At 47.5% G+C, this 21131-nt stretch overlaps 1 protein-coding gene across 6 annotated transcripts in view; it reads left to right on the top strand.

Moving 5' to 3' along the window:
• Positions 1–443: 443 nt before the first annotated feature.
• The window catches only part of PPP1R12B (protein phosphatase 1 regulatory subunit 12B), a 134598-nt gene continuing 113910 nt past the window's right edge, over positions 444–21131 (top strand). For 3 of the 6 annotated variants that reach the window (XR_008508832.1, XR_008508833.1, XM_036398273.2), the window contains exon 1: positions 447–885. Coding sequence is in view for 4 of the 6 variants with exons in the window: in XM_036398273.2 (XP_036254166.1) it covers positions 598–885 (288 nt within the window). In the remaining 2 variants the exon portion in view is untranslated. Of the gene's footprint in view, positions 886–21131 lie in introns of all 6 variants that reach the window. The other 3 variants (XM_054517267.1, XM_036398272.2, XM_036398275.2) reach the window with 2 other exon arrangements.

A 21131-nucleotide genomic window follows, 5' to 3' on the forward strand; every position in this document is an offset into this window, starting at 1 on the left:
TCCCTGGGAACAGGGACAGGACAGGAGGAAACGGCATCAAGTAGTGCCAGGGGAAAGTTTCGGTTGGATATTAGTAAAAATTTCTTCCCGGAAAGGGCGGTCAGGCGTTGGAAGGGGCTGGCCGGGGTAGTGGTGGAGTCTCCATCCCTGAAGGCACGAGGTCTAAGGGAGACTGGACGTGGCACTCAGTGCTCTGGGCTGGGTGATCAGGTGGCGATCGGGCACAGCCTGGCCCCGAGGCTCCCGCAGCTCCTCCCCACCCTCAGCGGTGCCGGCGTTCCGTGACTCCGGGGAGGGCGGGATCCGTGGAAGCCACAGCAATGGCGCCCGACCACGCCCGCGCGCGGGGTCGCCGGGAGTTGTAGTCCCGGTCGCGCCCAGGTGCGGCGCCGCGCGGGGGCCGCCGGGAGCCGCGGCCGCCCCGGGGCAGGTGCGGCGCCGCTCCCGCCCGAACTACATGTCCCGGGGTGCCGCGGGGCGCGCGCGGCGCGGGCGCGGCGGCGGCGGGGGCGTAGCGAAGATGGCGGCGGGGGCGCTGCGCCCCGCTCCGGGCTGAGCGCGGCGCGGCCCCGCGCGGCCCTCAGAGCGGCGGCGGCGATGTCCGAGCCGGAGCACCTGGGCGGCAAGCGGGCCGAGTCGGCGCGGCTGCGGCGGGCCGAGCAGCTGCGGCGCTGGAAGGGCTCCCTGACCGAGCAGGAGCCGGTGGCGGCGGGGGGCGGCCGTGGCCGGCACCGCGGCGCGGGGGGGTCCCGCGTCCGCTTCGAGGAGGGCGCCGTGTTCCTGGCCGCCTGCTCCAGCGGCGACACCGAGGAGGTGAAGAGGCTGCTGGGCCGCGGCGCCCGCATCAACACCACCAATGTGGACGGGCTGACAGCCCTGCACCAGGTACCGGGGCCGGGGAGGCGGCCCGGCTGTGTGTGCGCTCGGTCAGCACCGGGCCGGGGGCGCAGCGGTACCTGCAGCCCCGGCCGGGGGTGTCGGTAAACAAAGGGCTCGGTACGCCTTGGTCCGAGCGCCGTGCGGCGCGTTCAGCCTGTGTCAGAGAACAGACCGAGGTGCTTCCAGTCGGGCAGTGGGATGTACCAACTTTTCACAGGGTTATTAAGTAGCTTAATTAGCGAAATAAAGCAGGGACTGGCAGGGCTGCGGGCCTGACCAGGCAGCCAATTTATTAATTTTTTGGAAACTTAGGATGTCATGGGGGTCTCCTGAAATGCTGGGAAAATTTTCCAGTAGGAGTGCGAATTTTGCAAGATCAGGGGTGTCTGGCCAATTCCTGTGTTGTGTTTTACCAGAGTTTCTTTGAAACTCCCCAAACTGTTCCTTGGCAGGGAGCAGAGAGTGGCCGCATGGCCGATAAGCGACATAGATTCTATTAATACTCATCCAAATGTGAAGATGATACAAAGTGGTTGCAGGAATTGGCTGCAGAGTGGTAAAGCCTTGACTGTCAAGAAACACGTGCTGTGTTCCATCCGTAGCTTTGGCTGCTCTTGTATAAATGAGCAGGAATGCAAGGGAACATGCAAAATTGCCTCCACAGAATATTGGGAAACCTGTTGCTATCCAAGACTGATTGACGATTTAGCAAGGTGTGTGAAATCAGTGTCCCAGATTGTTGCATCTGGTCAGCGAAATGAATCTGATTTGGATCCAGGCCAGCTTCATGAAGAAAATTTTCTTAGCTCAAGATAGTGTAGATTAAGCATGTAGTGTAACAACAGCAGTGGGGAAAAAAGCACAGTCCAGGAATAACATCTGGAACTAATGTGTTTGTAAAGAATAATGTGTTAACAGCACAAATAGCAGGATAGTTCTTGAGTTAATCAGGATTTCTTTTTTGCTGGGCTGATGTTATGGAAGCATTTTGGACTTGTACAAGGTGGTTCAGGGGCTTGCTGGCTCCCGGCTGTCAGGGAGCAAGGGGCAGGGAGATGTATTCATTTTGGTTTAGGCTTCCAAAAATAAGTAGTGAAGTAAAGAGCACAGAAGCCTACAGACTGTCAGGTTGAATAAGACTTCAGCTGGCAAAGCAGTGACCTTTGTAATGGATGGGCCTTTTTCTTGGTTATTTGTGGAGTTTGGTGTAGCAATAGCAAATAAATTGCATTGGTAGCCTCCAGTACAGCACATGTACATTTATTATCAGGTAAATAAGTAGTCCTGTGGACACTGGGAAGAACCAGCCACTGAAAAGCAGATTGTTTACAGCATTTTGACAGCCAAGAAGGCTGAATTAGGTGGATACATGGTAGAGTTGGGATGACTTCATGAGGAGTTTCCAGCCAGGATGGATTGTGATCCCCTCCGAAGGGCCTGGCTCTCCTGCTGCTGTGGGTACTGTGAGGTGTCTGGTGAAGTGCTGGATCTGATGGCAGGCAGTGAGCTCAGCAAGGTCACACTCCTGGAGACTGTGGCAGGCCATGTATTGACAGGCAGGCTGCAAATTGAATTCTGTATACGTAAAGGATACAGAATTGTATCCTATGTGCCTTCGGAGCACAGTATCAGGTGACACTGACCAGTAACACCTAGGGCTTGATACTTGGAAGAGCTTGGATGAGTGAGTGGTGGAGCAGATGCTGGCAGTACCAGCCAGCTGCTTACGTGAAGTGTTTCTTCACAAACTTGACAGAAAGGGAGGCTCACCTTACTGTGATTGGAATAAAAACTTTGTTCCAGCGTCCCATGCATGTAATAACAGTTTTGCTGAGGAGTGACAAGATGTTCTTGAACACCCAAATGGAACAAACACTGTTTTGTTAAAGGTTTTGCTGTGCATGTGTATCCTCAGTCTGTAAATCTCTATCAGATGAAAATGGTTTTTAGAATGGTCGGGGAGGTTGTTGTGAGTTCCTTTCTCTGAACCTCTCCAACACAGATTTGTTTTCATGTTGCTTGGAGAATAGTGCTGCCTATGGTAAAGCATCAGCCAAGGCCAGTTAGGCTGGGGGTCCCCAGAGCACTGGTTGACAGCTGAAATGATGTAGTGCATGTAAGGATATTTAAATAACTTCTCTTAGTATTAGAAACACAATGTTACATTACAGGGCAGATAGTAGTGACAGTCTGCCCTTGTTTAATACCTGTGCAACCAAATGGTCACTCAATGCAGAAGGAAATCCTACACATTGAAAGGAGCTGTCTTTGTTGACAGAAAGATCAGGTAAAATATTTTTCTTTGGTTAAAGAGTTTAGTACATGAGACCTGCTCTGGATGAGCATCAGGTCTTTTTAGGAAATGGAAGGGTTAACCAAGTCAATTGACTTAATTTGTCAGACTCGGCAGCTGCTCCCACAAAACCTAAGACCAATCTTACAAATCAGGTTAGTTTGTTTGAAGTGCAGGGTGGCCCCAAATATTGTGTGTGTTCACAAAGGTAAAATTACACTTGCTCTGGTATCTGGGCCACTGTGGCTAAGACCCATTGTGTACTTGCTGTGTGAGAAGCTGGCTTGGCTATTTATAGCCACAAAGCTGTATTTTGAAAATAACCTTTTAAATTACAAGTGATGTTTCTGAGCCTGCAGCCTGTGTCACTGCCCTCTTTGGAAGCATCAGGTGCCACACAGACCTGCACCACAGACCGTGTCTGGAACCTGCAGGGTGGCTTCAGCTGTAGTTTGTCTACCTCAGTGCCTGCAGAATGTTGCTGGAGGAGCATCAGTCCTGTATTTTCAATAATTAACTTAATTATATTCACTGAATTATTTTTGACAATGGTTTTGTGTCTAATGCAAAATGGAAAGGGAGATATTAGTTAAATGTGAGTGAACATTTAGAAATCATCAAGAAAACTGCTACCAGTTGGTGAAATGAGCTATTGGTGGCAGTTGAACTTCTCTGGTGTTTGCAGGTGCTGGGAAATGGGTATGAACTGCTCCTCTGTCTCCTGGGTGACAGATAAAACCAAAGAGTAAACTCGTATGAAAATTGAGTCTTAAGGGAGAAACATTCTGCTGCTTCTAGCTGGTGAAGCATCTCCCAGTGTAATAATAGCAATGCTTGTTTGTCTTCAAGGACTGGTTCACAAAGGTTGACAGCAAAGATTGTTTATCCTCTGTCTGCCCTTTGATGATTTACTCTCTGTTTCCCTTTGGCCTGTTCCAAGGAGAAGTGAGTTGCTCATGAAATAACTTCTGTGTCATTTACAGTACTCTGCAGTACTTTGGTGCTTGCTGTTGACTTTGTTTTCAGGTGCTGGGTGCCTGTGATAATTCAGGAGCTGCTTCCTGAATAGTCAGGTACTTTGTGCAGTAGCTCTGGGTTAGGTGGAGGCTGTTTGTTGTTCTCAGTTTGTTATTCCTCCTTCTGAGCCAGAGCTGTAAAACTGCAGGCATGTCTGGTTGCTCCTCAGAGCTTTATAAGGTGGCATCTGTGTCAAAAGGTTTGGACAATTTGCAGTTGCTGCTCAGCAAGTTTGTAATTTCCTCATACAGGTTGTGTGCAGCTGTAACAAAGCAGGAAGCAGCAGAATTTTTGGACAGTCCAGAAACCAGACAGAAATGTTAGAGAGCACTCTGCCCATCACAGCAGTCTGGAGATGTTGGAAGAGTCACTGAGGTGCAAACACTGAGACAAAATCTGGGGACTGAGGGGGGAAGGAGGAAAGGATTCCCCCACTACCTCCATGTTCAGGACTAAACCATGTCCCTAGGTGCCACAGCTGTACACTTTCTGAACACTTTCAGGGATGCTGACTCCATCATGTTGCTGGGCAACCTTTGCCAGGGCCTGACCACCCTTTTGGCAAGGACTTTTCCATAAGATTCAACCTAAACCTCCCCTGGTACAGCTTGAGGCTCTTCTCTCTCATCCTGTCCCTGTTCCCTGGGTGCAGGTCCCACCCCCCAGGCTGCCCCCTCCTGTCAGGAGTTGTGCAGAGCCAGAAGGGCCCCCCTGAGCCTCCTCTTCTCCAGGCTGAGCCCCTTTCCCAGCTCCCTCAGCCACTCCTGGTGCTCCAGCCCCTTCCCCAGCTTCCTTCCCTTCTCTGGACACAATTTCTTAATCACCAAAAAGTAGCAGCCAGTCTGTGCCTTGAAAGGTGAGGAGATAACACAACTTCCAGTGGCATGATAACTCTGGAATGAATGTTCAGGTGCCCCCATCACAGCTGTGTTTTACGGTAGTTCAGCTTCTGATCTTTAAGTTGGTGATGATAGCATCATAAATCAGGCTGCATTTTTTAAGATTGGGTGGCTGCATTGCCTAAAAATACATTCATTCCTGGAATAGAAGGTTATCTAGGGAGAGTCATACCTTTCCCACTGTGCTGTGCAGAGTTCCTTTCTGAAGGTGTTCTTCTGCCAGGAAAAATAAAAGTTGCAATCTTCTTGTGCTGCATGTAACACTGCTCGTCAAAGTGAAATATGGCACTGTCAAAAATAGGGTTTATCACTAGGGTGAGTGGAATGGGGCTTTTGGGTTTCAGTTATAAATGGGAATTTAGTAGCATGTACCATCCCACAGGGCTCAGAATAAAGTGAGATAGCTTCGAAAATGTCTACAAAACACAAGGAATTTATGAGACAAAATAGTTAAAATCTGAAGTGCTGTTTTATCAGCCTCATTCTTTTATTTTCTTCCTTTTGGCTTACTCAGTCCCTGTTTTGCCTTGATATTTTCATCAAGGGTTCAATTGTCTTTCCCTTGCATCTCTATTTCCAAGCAATCTCCTGAGTGGGCAGAATTAACTGTAGACTACACAAGCTAACCTTGAGCTGCAGTTAGAGCCTGGGAGAGCTGCTGCTCCTGGCCTTCCCCTGGTTTGGTTTGGGGCACTTTCAGCTGCTTGGTTTGGCTTCTGGAAACTGAAGACAACCACATCATTTACTCAGTACGGGGTGCTGGGAGGAAACTGCATTTTAGTAAGTAAATGGGTATTTGAGAGGGGAAATGTGCATCTTCATTGCTTCCTTCCTCGGCCTTTGTTTATCCTACCCAGGGATTCCATGTGTCAGGCTCCACTACTCCCCATAAACACTGAGCAAGGGAGCTGGTGGGATTTGCAGCAACAACTTTAATGGCAGCAGCTGGAAGTGCTGACCCTGGTCCCTTAGTGCTGCCTGTGGAAAAGTTCTCATCTCCACCAGAGCTGCTGGGCAGTCTGGAGTTCTGGCCTCACATGGAAAGCTCATTTGGAAAGCAAAGGTATTTTAGGGAAAGCTTGTTGTGCCTAATGTGTGCTGAAAGCTTTCTGACTCGTGCAAATGAAATTCTTGAGCCTGCATCAGAGATGGAGACAAGTTTTCCATGCTGCATACTTGTCTGAATCAACATGGCTTGATAAGATTGAAAGCCAGCTCAGCAGAAATGCAGGAATTAGCAATGAATGCAGTGCCTGGACAGTCCCTGCTCCAGCAGCACAGGGTACTGCAGCTCCTGCTGCCATGGCTGGAAATGTTCAGTGTTTGTGCTCAAACATTCAGCACATTTATGTGCAGAACTCTCAGCTGTAACCTAGATGAAGCTCCCATCATCCTGGCATTATTTTTTGCAATTTATAATGTCTTTTGCTTATTTTAACAGAGAGTGTTTAGGCTGGGATCTGTTTCTATTTCAAACAGTTTTAGAGATTTAGAATTCAGACTTGGTACTGTGGGGCTTGTGAGACATCACAAGTGCTGTGCTTTGTAATATACTGAGATAATAACTGACTAATATTAAAATATAGGACTTCTGAATTGGTATGCTGGCTCCCAGTTGAGGATTATTATATACCATAAGTATAAAAGGCCTGTCAGACTGTGCATATTAGAGCAATCAGTTTTAAGAAGGCTGGGAGAGAGGAATGTTTTGTAAGTGGTTGTATAAATTGATATTTATTCTTTCTAACTTTTGAATACAAATGAGGGCAGGTGGAGCATTAAATATTCTGAAACATGTTTTTTTTAAAAATTGTGTTTGTGCAGAGGGCTGGGGTAAAGAATGAAAGAGAAACCCAGAGCCTTTCAGGGGAATGGCAGCCCCTGCTATGCAGTGCCAGGATCCCCAGCTGAGTGAACCTTTTGACCTAGTGATGATGGTATGGCCCCAGCACGGTGAGGGTGACCAGTATAAATCCTGGGATCTGAGTCTGCAGTTTATTTTCAGCTGTCCTTCTGAAGGGAGGTGCCACAGCTGTCTCTGCAATCTCCTTTCTTGGGCTGCAGCAAACTGATCTGCACAGGGAGGAAAGGTGCAGCTTGCCTGAGGAGCTGGGCCATGGGCCTTGGCAGGAAAACTTCACTTGCTAAAAATTTGAGACCAGGTTGGACAGGACTTTGAGCAGCCTGGCCTAGTGGAAGATGTTCCTGTCCATGGCAGGGTGTTCAGTGAGATGCACTTTAAGGTCACTTCCAGCCCACACCAGTTTGTGATTCTATGAAGGAACGATTTAGTGGGGATTTAGGTGCCTATTTGCATGGGGCTCACTTCAGCATGAATGGACTTAAGAACAAGCTCATGGTGATTATAGTCTGTGCAGGCCTGTGCAGAGATGCTTCAAGCTGCTGTGAACTTCAAATGGAAGCAGTGGAAGCCAGAGCATGGCTGTGAGATGAAGCTCCAACCTGCACAGCTTCAGGGAGCCAAATTTTATTTCCTTCCTCCACTCTTGAGATGTTCCCCCTCTCACTGTAGTGAAACATGACCTTTCTTAAATACCTAGTCTTCAAATGTTTTTCAGAAGAAATTTGCTTTTCTGCATTTCCAGGCTAATGAGCACAATACACACATTGCCAACAGCCAGATCCCGGGAGTCAGGCTTCTCTTTTCACATCAAGCTGACAATCAAGGACGTCACAATTCCTGATTGAGACACCTATGCAATTTTTCATGTCAGTTTTCATTCATAATAATTATAACATGCAGTGCTTACAGGTGATCAGTACTTTAGAAAATACATCTGTGTGTTCTCTTGTTAGATATTTTCCTTGTTAAACAAATTTTGGAAAAATCTGTCTCCTTCCAGCTTTAAACTCCAAGTTTAAATATAGTCTTTGCTGCTCTGAAAACAACCAAAATAACTGAAAATTCACTCTTTAAGAGTAAATGGTATGATTTATTTGTCTTTAATGCTGATTAGTTTGGGATTTTTGTAGCTTGTTTCCTGTGGCTGGACAAAATAGAACACTCTTAACTTCTAGGAGTTTCACTGGAAATGTTTCTATAATACAATAAGCTGACCTTGCAGAGGGACACAAGCAGCTTCAGCGTTGCTTTTCCAGCATTCAGCCTTGCTCATAAATCTTTGTGAGATGTACAGAATGCAGAGTGACCACCTGCCATTAGCTTTTTATGTGTCACTGCCTTTTCAGGGTAAAACTAAACCTGGTCCCTGTCTGATCCCCTGAGCCAGAGCATTGATTTGCCACAGTGATTGCTCACCATCCATTTCTGGAATCTCTCTGAAGCCACCTCCTATTTATAATTTGTCATTCCCTGCTGTACCAGTTAATGCAATTTTGTATCAAAGACTGACGGGTTTTACATCTGAAAGGTGGGATAGCAGCAAGTCCTGGTCCAGGCTTGTCTAAACACAAGTGCTGGCTTAGTGAGGGGACTCTAGCAGTGGTTTAGGGAAGTGAGGTGACTGTGTGTGGGCTTTGCCCATACCTAGCTTATGTCTGTTTAGTTTGGACCTGTAAATAGAGTAGCATCACCCAGAGGAATGTAAACCAGCATGAAGCTGGTAGGGCCTGCACAGGGAGCTGCTCCCAGTTCACCACATGGGCTTTGTGCTTGAATTGAAGCATCCAGAAGTGCTGCTGATTTCATTCTGAAGTCAAAGTATGAAGCATCTTCATCTTCCAGGATTTCAATTCATATGGATTGTCATCCTTACCCAAGCTATTAATTATGAATTATCTTGAGTGACAATTATAAAAAGCAGGAACTTTAATTTAAAAGTGACTTTTCACGCAGGCAGATAGCAATAAGACAAGGGGGAACAGTTTTAAGCTAAAAGGGAAGAGGTTTAGATTGGATATTGGTAAAAAAGTGTTCCCTGTGAAGGTGGGGGGGCCTTGGCACAGGTTGCCCAAAGAAGCTGTGGTTGCCCCACTCCTGGCAGTGTCCATGGCCAGGCTGGACAGGGCTTGGAGCCACCTGGTCTAATGGAAAGTGTCCCTGCCCATGGCAGGGAATGGAACTGGATGAACTTTAAGTTCCTTTCAAACCCAAACAGCCTGGATTCTGTGATCTCTGACAATTTGGTACTTTATGTGAGGCATGTAAATAGGAATTTCCCCCATAGAAGATTGGTGGGACAGGGGAGCTCTAACCTAGCTGGCTGTGAGTGCTGTGGCTTGTTTTAGTTGTTTTGGTATACCCAAATATATATGTGTATATATATATTTATATCATTGCTCTGAGGCCCTGCCTGTTCCAACAGAAATAATCAGTATATTTACCTTAAATACTGTTGTGGTACTGGAGGATGAAATGTTCTAAATTTTTATTTAACAAGCCATTTTTCTACCCCATTTGCTCTGTGGTTTCTGTAAGTGAGATGACACACTCAGCATAGACAGCTTTGGTGTTTTTGTGGATAGCACCTAAATCTGAGCAACTGGTTACATTAACAGAGCAAACACCTGTCCAGGAAGAGGTGCACATCCTGAGCCTGGGTAGGAGTCTGACTGCACCTGTGACACGCTTCACACTTGCCAGCTGTGGGATTGAATTTTTTTTCAAGTGCTGTGAACATGCCAGTGGTAGTTTCTGCAGTAGTGAACCCTAGGCCCTTACTAGAGCCTTTTAATGAATATCACAAGTGATGTTGGTATGACTGACATGTTGTTTTAATGTAATCATTTGTGTTACCAAAAAATATTCCACTGGCCAAGATGCTTTCAAAGCAACTTGATGGCAGCGAAATGCTACATTCTAGCCTATTACCAGATCATCTTCCATTTTTTATGTGAGATGTGGGTTTTAAGAGTCTGCAGCGAATATTTCAAGCAGAATTATGATTTCTGGGCTGAAATAGCTCTCTAGAACAGAGGTAGAAAGAGCTGCTGACTTGCTGGGTTAAACCTTCAAAGCTGGTTCCATCACTTGATGCTGGCTTTCAGTTCTTCCCTGGCTTCGCGCTCCTTCCCTGTGTTCTCAGGAAGCTGACTGATCTGCTCCATGCTTCAGCCAGCTTGACTCAGTGTGGGCTGATGTTCTCATCACACCCTTTTAGGGGATTCTGTCTACCCTGCAAGGCTTCGAAAGGGAGAAGTTGTGTTCAAAGAGACTCTTTGAAAGGCTTTTGAGAGGCAGAAAGTCACTGTTGAGTTGCAGAGTCTTCCAGACAGTTGTATGGATTATCTGTAGGAGCAGTTTATTGTGTCTGTCTGGCCTCTGTCCCCTTGTTCTCCCTGAGAGCTTGGCAGGTTGTTTGCTGCAGAGCTGCTTTACAGCCAGCTGCCCCAGGGTGTGCTGGTGCAAGAGCTGATTCTGTCCTGGGGCAGGACACTGTGTGCCTCTGTTCATAAACCCTCCATCAGCCCCTTTCTCCAGTCTGTGTAGATCCCTCTGAGAAGGATCTCCTGCCCCAGCCATGCCAGCAGTTTGATACCTGCAGACTTGGTGAGAGCACTCTCTGTCCCATAATTGGTGTTAATTGAGTTTGTTAATGAAGACATGGATTTGTATTGATCCCATATCAGCCCTGAGGGATGCTGCTGGTAATCAGCTGCTGGCTGGACTTTGTACAGCTTTTGAGCCTGATATTTTCACCAGTGTCAGTCATCTGCTTCTGCAGTCCAGCTCCTGCCTGTTGAAGACACTGGCAGAGATGGTGTCAAAGGTGTACCACACTTGCTCTCCTGTCTTCCACACAGGCAGCTTGGAGGGCAATCAAGTTAGGCAAGGTTTGCCACTGGTAAATCCATGCTGGCTGTTCCACCTCCTGCTGGAAATGGCTGTCAGGAAGATTTATTACACAGCCTCTCCAGGGGCTACAGTGAGACTGAGATGTCTGATGTTCCCTGGATCCTTCTAACATGGTTGGGGTGGTGTTTGCATGTCATCAGCCTCCCTTTGTCACCATGACATTTGAAAGTTGACAGTGATTTTCAGTGACATCAACCAGCTCCCTCTTAAGCCATGTCTGCATCCCACCTGGTCTCAAAAGTGGTCCATGGTCATTCCTTCCCCTCCCTCCCTGGGTCTGGGCTCTGGTGCTGCACAGTGGGGCTAACAGGACAAGTCTGTGCTTCCTGGGACCTGTACTTTGTCTGTTCCCTGGAGCACGTGTCCATCTTGTTGGGCCAGGGCTGTCATCAGGAGCGCTGCTGGAGTTGTGGGCCTGCAGGAAGCTGCAGCCATACTTGCCTCTGACTCTTTGCAGTGACTGTAAGACATTCCTAGGAACACAGAACTAGGGAATGGTTTGGGTTGGAGCAGCCCTTAAAGATTGTCTTGTTCCAGCCTTGGCAGGGACATTTTCCACTGAACCAGGTTGTTCAAAGCCCTGTCCAACCTGGCCTTGGACACTTGCAGGGTTGGGATACTCCTGTGAGCACAAACGAACCATTTGTAGGGCATTTTCCTGATTTTCCCCTCCACCAGCCCTGCCCTGCCTCTCCCTACCCCGCCTCTACAAAATGTAAGTTTCGTGGTGAAGTCCCTGCCTGGAGGGAAACAGGAGATGTTCTTTCCACTTGACTTGTCTCCTGTTCTCCAGCATTCAGTCCTGCAGGAACAGCCAGTGAGCAGTAGCTGTTGTGTCATACCTGTGGTGCCTTCCCTACTTTTTGGTGCAAACTTGGACAGCACTTCACCATAAGTTCCACATGGCTTGTGTGTCAGCAGCACTTCAGTTCTAAGGCACATTGTGACCTCTGTTCTTCAGGAGCAGATACACAGTCAGCAGTGCTGCTATGTCCTGTCTCCCAGGAGAGATGATGACTGTAGATTTCTGCTTTCTGCTACCACTTTGGTAAATGTTTCTTCCCCAACCTGCAGCACAGACATCATAGGCTCCTAAGGTTGGATGTATTCTCTTATAGAACTTGGCTGTTTAATTTTATTAATGGGCTTAGCAATTCCTTCCAGTTGCTGAGGAATGCTTCTCGCTGCTGCAGTGTGCTGACACTGTAGGAAATGATATAAAGCTGAACAGACATTTTTGGTTCCTGAGCCCACTTTAGTGGAGCCCTTTCTACTTCCAGCCCAGCTACCAATTTAATCACTACTGCACTTCAGATATTAAGTGTTGGTCAGTGCTCTCTGAATACGGGAAGGGAGTGCAGGAGGCTGGGCTCTGGGGAGGATGCACAGCCTGTGAGTGATAGCTGCTCAAGACTGAACAGCCATAAGTCAGCAGGCTCAGCTTGGTCCTTGCAAAAAGGAATGTCCCAGTCCCACTTGCTTAACCTCAGCACTCCATGAGCCTGTCACAAGTCAGTCCCAGGTGCCCTGCTGACGCATGTGCCGCCCTGGGGAGCTGGGTTTGAGTAGCTTTGAGTGCTAAAGCTTTGTGCAGGCAAAGCCTTGCTTCTGCCAGCAGGTGAGGAAGCTGGGCTGGTGAGTGGGAGTCAGTGGCACCTGTGGTTTGGAGACCAGCAAGCAGGGCAGTGAGGGGAGAGCAGGGCTTGGCAGCTGCAGTCCCTCTCTTGGAGCAAGTGGAATAGCCTCTGGCTAGGAGGGGAAGGAACCAGTGAGGATAGCAGCCCTGTTTGACAGCTTGTGGCTCTGTGTTCCTTTGCACAGTGCTGGGTGGGAGTGTTTGTTTGCTGTTCCTGGGCAGTTCCACCATGTGTTGGCTGCTCTGCATCCCCAGGTGCTACTCCAGGGCTGCCCAGATGCTTTCTGGACCAAAGTGCTGCTCTGGGGCTTCAAACTTCCCTGGAGCTGTTGAGCTTGTGCCAGGCCCTTTTTCACTTGCCTACCAACTGCTATTTGTTTCCCAGACCCTCTAGTAGCCTAACCTGATTAATTCAGTGAAAAGCTGAAAGGCAGTAGAGTTCCTGCCAGGTCCTCAGGAGTCCACTTTTCAGCCAGGTGCCCTAGGGGCCAAGAAAGCCAGTGGTGTCCTGGGGTGCATTGGGATGAGCATTCCCAGCAGGTCAGGGAGGGATCCTGCCCCTCTGCCCAGCCCTGGTGAGGCACATCTGGAGTGCTGTGTCCAGGTCTGGACTCCCTCAGGACAGGACCTCCCTCCTCAGGAGGGACCTGGAGCTCCTGGAGTGGGGCCAGCAGAGGCTACAGAGATGAGAAAGGGCCTGGAGCATCTCCCTGCCAAGGAAAGGCTGAGGGAGCTGGGGCTGTTCAGCCTCAAGAGGAGATAACTGAGATAGGATCTCATTCTTGTCTGTCAGTGTCTGCAGGCAGAGCTCAGAGCAGGCCCAGGCTCTGCTCCCTGGGACCCAGCACTGGCACAAGAGGAATGGACACGGAGCTGATGCCCAGGAAGTTCCACCTGGACATGAGGCAGAGCTTTGTCCCTGGGCAGTGATGAGCCATGAACAAGCTGCCCAGAGAGGTGTGGAGTCCACCTCACTGGGATATCTCAGACCCATCTAGACAATCCTGGGCCATGGGCTCTGGGATGACTCTGCCTGAGCAGGACGTGGGACCACATGAGCCACAGGGGTCCCTTCCATCCTGACACATCCTGTGATTCTGTGATGCCCAGTGCCATCTGAGCTGCACCCCAAATACTGCTGTAGACAGAGGTCCTCAGGTATTGGTGTGTCAGCCCTCTGTGCAAAGGCTCTGGGCATGAACTTCCCAAATTTCAGGCTTAGATCACCCCCACCTCTGCTGGGGTTTGCACCCATTCCCTGTTCCCATAGCATGATCTGGAGGGTGGGGTGTACAGGGAGAGCTGGGTTTTGAGGATGAGCATATTTGCTGCAGACACCTGGTACTTCTGCAAACATCTTCACACTGGACCCATGAAATGGGACTTCCAATGAAGAAAATAGAAAAGTGATGATCTAGAAGAATTTAAATCCTAATTATTTCAAAGTGGAAAGAACGATATATTGTTCTTGTGACATATCTTTTATATCTTGTGGCCTGTGTGCATTATCTTCTCTATCATAAATCACTGTAATAGGTACATGCTCTATTCAAGGAGCACACAGTGTCTATTTTTGAGGGGATTTTTTTGAGTATATTGGGAGAAACTGAGTCTTGGATACAGCTCAACAAAATAGTTTCAAATGACAAATCTGTCCCACTTTTGGCATTGTGTGCTGAATAGTTTTGTAGTGTTTTCTCAGTGATACCAGGGCTGTGTGCTGTCAGTCTTTCCTGTACAAACATCTCTTAAAATAAAAAATTAAAATTCAGCTTTCTGAGCTTTCCCAAGCTGTAATATTGACAGAACAGGTTCCAGAACTGCTCAGACAAATGGAAAGTATCAGGTCTTCAGCATCAGTTGGAACTGGCACATGAAATCACTGAGCTATTATCCATTGTGTATGATGTATCATTTAAAGCAAGGGATGTCAGCAGGAAGTGACAGTTTCAAAAGGGACTCCAAGAACCTGGGAAGTGATGAACCCAAAGCAGGCAACAAGCATGTGGAGAGGAGAAATCTGCTGGAGATGGTATGTTTGACAATATCCCTCTAGGGAAGCTCTGAGAAACAAAGCTGTTGTGAATAAAGAGATCTTATTAATTACTGTCTGAAAGAGAGAAAAAAAGGCTGACAATAAAGAGTCAGTTTGCAGGAGGAAGGAGAGTTATCCTGTGCATCTCCTCTGCAGTCTGTGCTGCTCTGCACACCTTTATGTGAGGCAGGAAAGGGAATAGAGTAAGGTTACAGTTTGCAAAGGTTCCTGCACAGTCGAGGTAGTGGAGTGTGAGTTGGCCCTGAAGGGTGTCTGTGTTGGCCAATTCCTTCTGACTGACAGAAAGCCACAAGCACAGATAGGATAAAGGTTTCCAAAATTATATGTAAAATGGCATTAGGGATGTTCAGTTTTTACTACAAGGAAGGATTTAAGGACATCAGAGTTTTAAAACAAATACTTTTTCTCATCCAGTGTAAAATTCAGCTGTGGAACTAATTGTTTTAGGACACAGCTCATGCCAAAAGCTTCAGTGTGTTCAGAACCTGCATGATGGGTACAATTCTAACTGTGTAAATTAAGCTCTGGATTGCCAAGCTCTAGGATGGGTGGAAGATACAAAAAGCAATTTAAAAAAAGATTATTTATTGCATGCGAGAGTCAAGAAGAGAAAATAAGAGATGGGAAAACTAGTAAGGCCAAAAACCTTCTCAAATGTTAAAGCAAAAGTTTCAAAATTAAAACCTGGTGCTTTTTAGAAGGCTCATAATACTGTCCTGCAGAAATTGTGGCAATTCTGCTTTGTGCTTAGTGGGCAATTTTATTGCATTTTTTGGTAACTTGTTGCAGTGGTGTGAAGTTTGTTTCATAATGCTCTCTAAACTAGAAAGAATATGTATAATGTGTGGGATATCATCTCACTAATCCAGGAGGTTTTGAGCATTTTTCTCTTCCTGGCTCATAGTGGACTAAACTGAACATCTGACTGAACACAGTGTCCAGGTGTTCATCCAAGGGATGAATTTCCTCTTTCTTCATCATCTGCACTGACTTCTCTTTTCATTCTTGGGGGATTGACAAACAGAATTTGACCTTCACAGTCCTATATGGTTTGTCTTTTAAATGAATATCACTTGAGTCATTCTGAACAAGCATTCCCTCGTGCTGAAAAGGATAAGTGGTAAATGTGGCTGTCTGTCTCTCGATGAGAGATTCAGGGCTGTGCCAGCCTGTGCAGCAGCAGAGCCAGGGTTTGAACTTCAGAGCATATTGCAAGAGTTATTTTTGTTCCCTTATATTAATAGCTGCTGTAGAAGGAGCCCTGTGCTTAAGGCCAAATCCCGTCTTACACTTACTCTGAGTATTGGCTTCTCTACAGTCTACAACTCTGTCCTCAAAATCCATTCTTTTCCATTTAGTTTAGGTGCTGTCAATCTGTGAGAAAATTGTTCAATGTTGCAGAAAGTGAATAAGGAATAAAACATTGATTGTAGTCCTCGGGAGGGGATCCATATGCTGACAGCACACCCAGCTTCCTGCAAATTGTGCTTGGAATTTCAGTTCAAGCCCTGGCCTAAACAAGAACTGCTGCATCTTTTAAATTATAGTTGTGGTGATGAAACAAACCTTCAGAGTCCTGAGTGATACCTATTGTTGACAAAGCTACTAGCTTCTTTTTATAATTTATTTATTTTAAACATAGAGTCACGGAACCATTAAATTTGGAAAAGACCTCCAAGATCATCATGTCCAGCCTTTGACCAACCATCTTGTCAGGCACACCTGAGCACTGAGTGCCTTCTCCAGTTGGTCCTTAAACACCTCCAGAGATGGAGCCTCCACCACCTCCTTGGGAAGCCCCTTCCAATGCCTGACCCACCTTTTCTGTGGAGAAATTCTTCCTGATGTCCAACCTGAACCTCCCCTGGTAGGGCTTGAGGCTGTTCCTCTTGTCCTGTCCCTTATAGCCTGGGAGAAGCAGCCAACCCCTGTCCTGCTAATGTGTTGTGCTGGCCTGGTCTCAGTCTCTAACCATTCACCTCTTCTCCAGTTTGATTAAACTTGTTTCCTAATGCCTTCGCTTCTTGGAGCAGTGCTTGGGTAATTCTCCTTCTGTGGTAGGATGCTGAAAGCTGCACCTCTTCTGCTGCCATGTGTTTGGCCTTGTGCTGTTTGCCCACAAACCAGACTGGGCTGTCTCATGGTGAGCTGTCACCTGCCTCTGGTGACAGACAGGTGAGGGCAGATGGTTGCTGTTGGAGAGTTCCAGACACGGCTGGAAGAGGTCACAGAAACCCTTCTAGTTAAGTCTTCTGTACTGAGACATGACCAGGTTTATCAGAGCTTTTTGGGAAAGAGAGTTAATTATCCCCTTCCTAAACATCACAAAGCACTTGTCTGCACCTCCCCAGAAGGTGAGAGCCCCAGTGGTGGCAGGCTCAGCTGGAACCGTGGGTGATGTGCTTCCTGCTGCAGCAGCACCCTCTGAGTCATTCAGGCAGCCCTCAATTACCCACTGGGGGCAGAGAGGAGGGCACAGAGATGCTGGATTAAAAGCAGTGCTCTCAGTCACTGATGCTGTAACAACACATCAGTGAGTGCTGTGGTGGAGGACAGAGACCCCCAGGAAGCAGCGTGGGAGCTGCCAGGGCTGCAGCACAGCAGGGCTGGGGCTGCTCTGGCCTGCTCAGTGATCCCACAGTGCTGTGTCCTTTATGTGCTTGTTTTGCCTTTAGATTCTCCCACCTAAATGTAGGAATATTCCTGTTTTGCTTCATTGTAAGACTGTTCATGAGAGGCTGGGCTCTGCTCTCTGGAGCTCTCCACCTTCTCTGCTTTGGGTTCATCTCACACCAGTAAAAGGTGATCTCTGACTCTCTTTTTGCTGAACAGGAGGAACAGAGCTGGGCCTCGTTAGTCTGTGCTGGTGGGGCCTTTGGAGGACTGTTCCCACAGGCTGTGGGTTCCCTAGCCAGCCCCATCCCTGCTGTGTGGCTGCAGTGGGTCAGGGTAGCAGCTGTGGGGAGCAAATGTGGAACAAACATCCTGGTTTCCCCAACTTTTTACAGCTTGTTCTCTTTTTATCTTTCTGAAATCTTTCAGCCAGTTTGTTTTATCCAAGGAGTTTATTTCTGTGGTACCCTAGAAATAGCATAAACCATATTTGTGATGCCACAGAATTCCTTAAGAAATGCTATTGGAAAATAAGGGAAGTTGTTAGGGTTTTTTGGGAGTGAGTTTTGTTTCTTGTTTGGTTTTTTTTTTTTCATTTTTTTAGCTGAGCTTTTTCTCATTCATGTCCTATTCATATCTTGTATCTTTTTCAGTGTGGAGACCAGAATTTCTTATGATACAGAAAAGCTGTTGCATTATATAGAGGCCTAATGATATTTTATGGTTTGTTTTGTTCCGCTCCAAGTAATTTCTAGAATTTGCTTTGATTTCTGAGCTTGGAGCTGATATTTTCCTACAGCTATTTGTTATAATCCTAAGAGCTTTTCCCTGAACTCAGTAATAAGCTCAGAGCCTTTCATTTTGGTATGTTTTGTTGGGTGTATTTTGTGCCTGTGATTCACTCTGCAGTGATCTGCACTGCATTTCATCTGCTGTTTTATCAGCAGTTGCTCAGTAAGATTTTTCAAGTTTGTCCTTTGCTTTACCCCTTGAATAGTTTCACCAGCTAACTTCACCTCACTGATCACCTCCTCTTCCAAGTCCTTTTTGCAGCATATTTGGTAGCACAAGACCATGGGAGAGAGCTTTCTGCAGAGCTCTCCAGGAAGATCTGTCTCATATTCTGGTCTCCTCATCAGGAAAATACATTTAATTGTGCAAGAATCTTCTGTCTTACCTGGACAACTCAGTGGCTTCAGGAGCCACAGTGAGAATCCTTTAGAAAATCTCATAGAATCTCTGGAGTTGGAAGGGACCCACAAGATTCATCAAGTTCGTGCCCTGGCTCTGCACAGGACAACCTAAAAAATCACATAATGTATCTGAGGTGAATGTCACCTCTGGACCTTCCTTGTCTACAAGCTTATTTACCTTTCAAAAGATTCCAATGGCTTTCTGTCACATGACTTCCCTCTGTAAAAGCTTTGGTGGATATTTTCCAAAATACAACAATTTCTTATACACCTGCTCTTCTGCATTGTGCCATCCACTAATGTGACCCCAGCAGGTTGGTGGTTATTGGGTTTGGTGAAATCTTTCCCTTTCTCATTCCAGGAGTTTCTTCACTTATCAGTGACTTTCTTTCCATCTTCTTAGTCATATAGTGACACACTTGCTGTTTGTCCATTTGTCTGGTGCTGTACCAGAGGAGGGTCAGGCTGGAGATCAGGAAAGGTTCTTCCCCAGAGGGTGCTGGCACTGCCCAGGCTCCCCAGGGAATGGGCACAGCCCCGAGGCTGCCAGAGCTCCAGGAGTGTTTGGGCAGCGCTGCCAGGGATGCCCAGGGTGGGATTGTTGGGGGGTCTGTGCAGGGCAGGGGTTGGACTGGATGGTCCTGGTGGGTCCTTTTCTGCTCAGAAGATTCCATGATTCTGATAGATGTAGCCTTGACGAGGTATCCAGTCCTGCTGTCCAGCTCCTGTTCCAAGCCTTTGAGTTTCTGGAGCCTCCCCTGGCTGTGCAGCTGCCATGTCTGCAGCAGGGAACTCACCTGCATCCCATGGCCATCACCACCTGCCCAGACTTATGCCTGAAATCCACCTGCTCATGGCCTTGCTTTTACTTCAAGCTGGGAACTCAGCCTGCAGCCAGGGGTGCATCCATGGTTTTGGGGATCTGCAGTCATGTTGCAGTGAGAGAAGCACAGGATTGCTCTCCCAAGGATGCATTCTTCTTTGAGCTCTTCCTTCACAGCTGGCACAGAGATGAGGCTGCATTTTGATCCCTCTGAAAGTCTTCCTGTGTGATGTTCTTTGTGTCTCTACTCTCCAGCAGAAACCATAGAATCATAGAATTGTTTGGGTTGGAAGGAGACCTTGAAGATCCATCTGGTTCCAACCCCCCTGCCATGGGCAGGGGCACCTTCAACTTGACCTGGTTGCCCAGAACTTCATGCAGCCTGGCCTTGAACACCCCTAGGGTGGGGCATCCACAACTTCCTGGGCTGCCTGTTCCAGGGCCTCACCTCCCTCACAGTAAATAATTTTTTCTTAAGATTGAACCTAAAGTTACCCTCTTTTAATTTGAACCCATTCTCCCTTGTCTGTCACTACATGTTCATGTAAATAGCAAGATAGTAAATAGTCTTGCCCCATCTTTCCTTTAAATTTCTCTAAGACACTGGAAGGCAACAATTACGTCACTCTGGAGCCTTCTCTTTTCCAGGCTGAACAATCCCAATTCCCTCAGCCTTTCCTCACAGGAGTGGTGCTCTATCCCTCTGATTAACTTGGTGGCTTTGTCTGGCTGGGGTAATCCACTCAGACAAGAGGTTCCATGCCTCTGGCAGTTGGGCTTTGTTGACAAACCTCGCCCTCTCCTTAATTCTCCTGTTCACCATGCAGGTTGTAGTACTTTGTTCCTGAGGATTTCCTGTGCCACCCACCTGCAGGGCAGACTCATGCTCAGGAGACACAGTGCAATAAACAGAGAATTCACCATCCTCCAGCTGGACTTGCACCAGATTTTGATTTGCTTCGGGGATGAGTAAGGGCTGTAGTTCACCTGTAAGCCCAGGCAGCTGCCTGGCTGGTGCTCCTGGTGGCTCCAGAGGTGGGGAGTTTGCTCTGCTGCCAGCCCTCCCTTTACTGGATGCATTCATTGCTCTCACCATTTCTGGCTGTGACCTTTTTTCAGCCTCTGCCATGGGTGTGACACTGTGGGGGTCCTGTGGAGCACTCAGGCAGGGTTCACAGCAGGCTGCCAGCCAGTGGGGTATGTGCACAGCACTGAGGCAATGACTGGGTTTATGTTACTCTGAGGAACACATCAAAGTTTGTGTCAGATCTGTATTTCTTAGATCACGGAGACCACAGTTTCTGATTAGATTTGAAATGTGATTCATGCCACTGGGGAAAGTTGACACCTTAGCTGTGTCCATCTTTCAAACTACCAAGGTATCTGATGTCATGCTCTGACAAGGGGCACTGCATGGCCACATCCTTGGCACACTCAGCCACCCTGTGAGAGTCTCACAGGGCAGTCAAGCAGTTCCTCTCCCTCTGCAGTGACCTTATTCCACAGGTCATTTTCTTTAACAGCTCGGTGCTCTCTGTACCATGTTGGCCACCACCTCTCTTTTCCACAGACATCACCAGAATGGAGTTCCCTGCCCTTTCTTTGGACTGCTGATGGCAGCAGGAATGGAATGTGCTCAGAAACAAGCAGTGAAGGATTTTGTTACTGGTGGCTGTGCTGAGATTTGCTTTAGTTTGTTTCCCACAAGAATAGAAAAACTCAAAGACACTTAGCTGTGACCAAGCAGCCCTAGCAGTGTCAATTGATTTCTTTTTCTTCTTTTTTTCCTTTGAATAAAGGCAAGTGCAAATGAGCTCTGCCTGAAAGTGTGGTTGGCATTTGAAAACTCACACAACTTGGATCCTCAAACATATATATTTTTCCAGTATTGGGAGTTCTTGAAAAAATTTTACCTCTGCTCTGGAGCCAGGCTGGGGGAGCAGGGG

Source organism: Molothrus ater, chromosome 25 (genome assembly GCF_012460135.2).
Source record: "Molothrus ater isolate BHLD 08-10-18 breed brown headed cowbird chromosome 25, BPBGC_Mater_1.1, whole genome shotgun sequence".
In the NCBI taxonomy this organism is placed as follows: Eukaryota; Metazoa; Chordata; class Aves; order Passeriformes; family Icteridae; genus Molothrus; species Molothrus ater.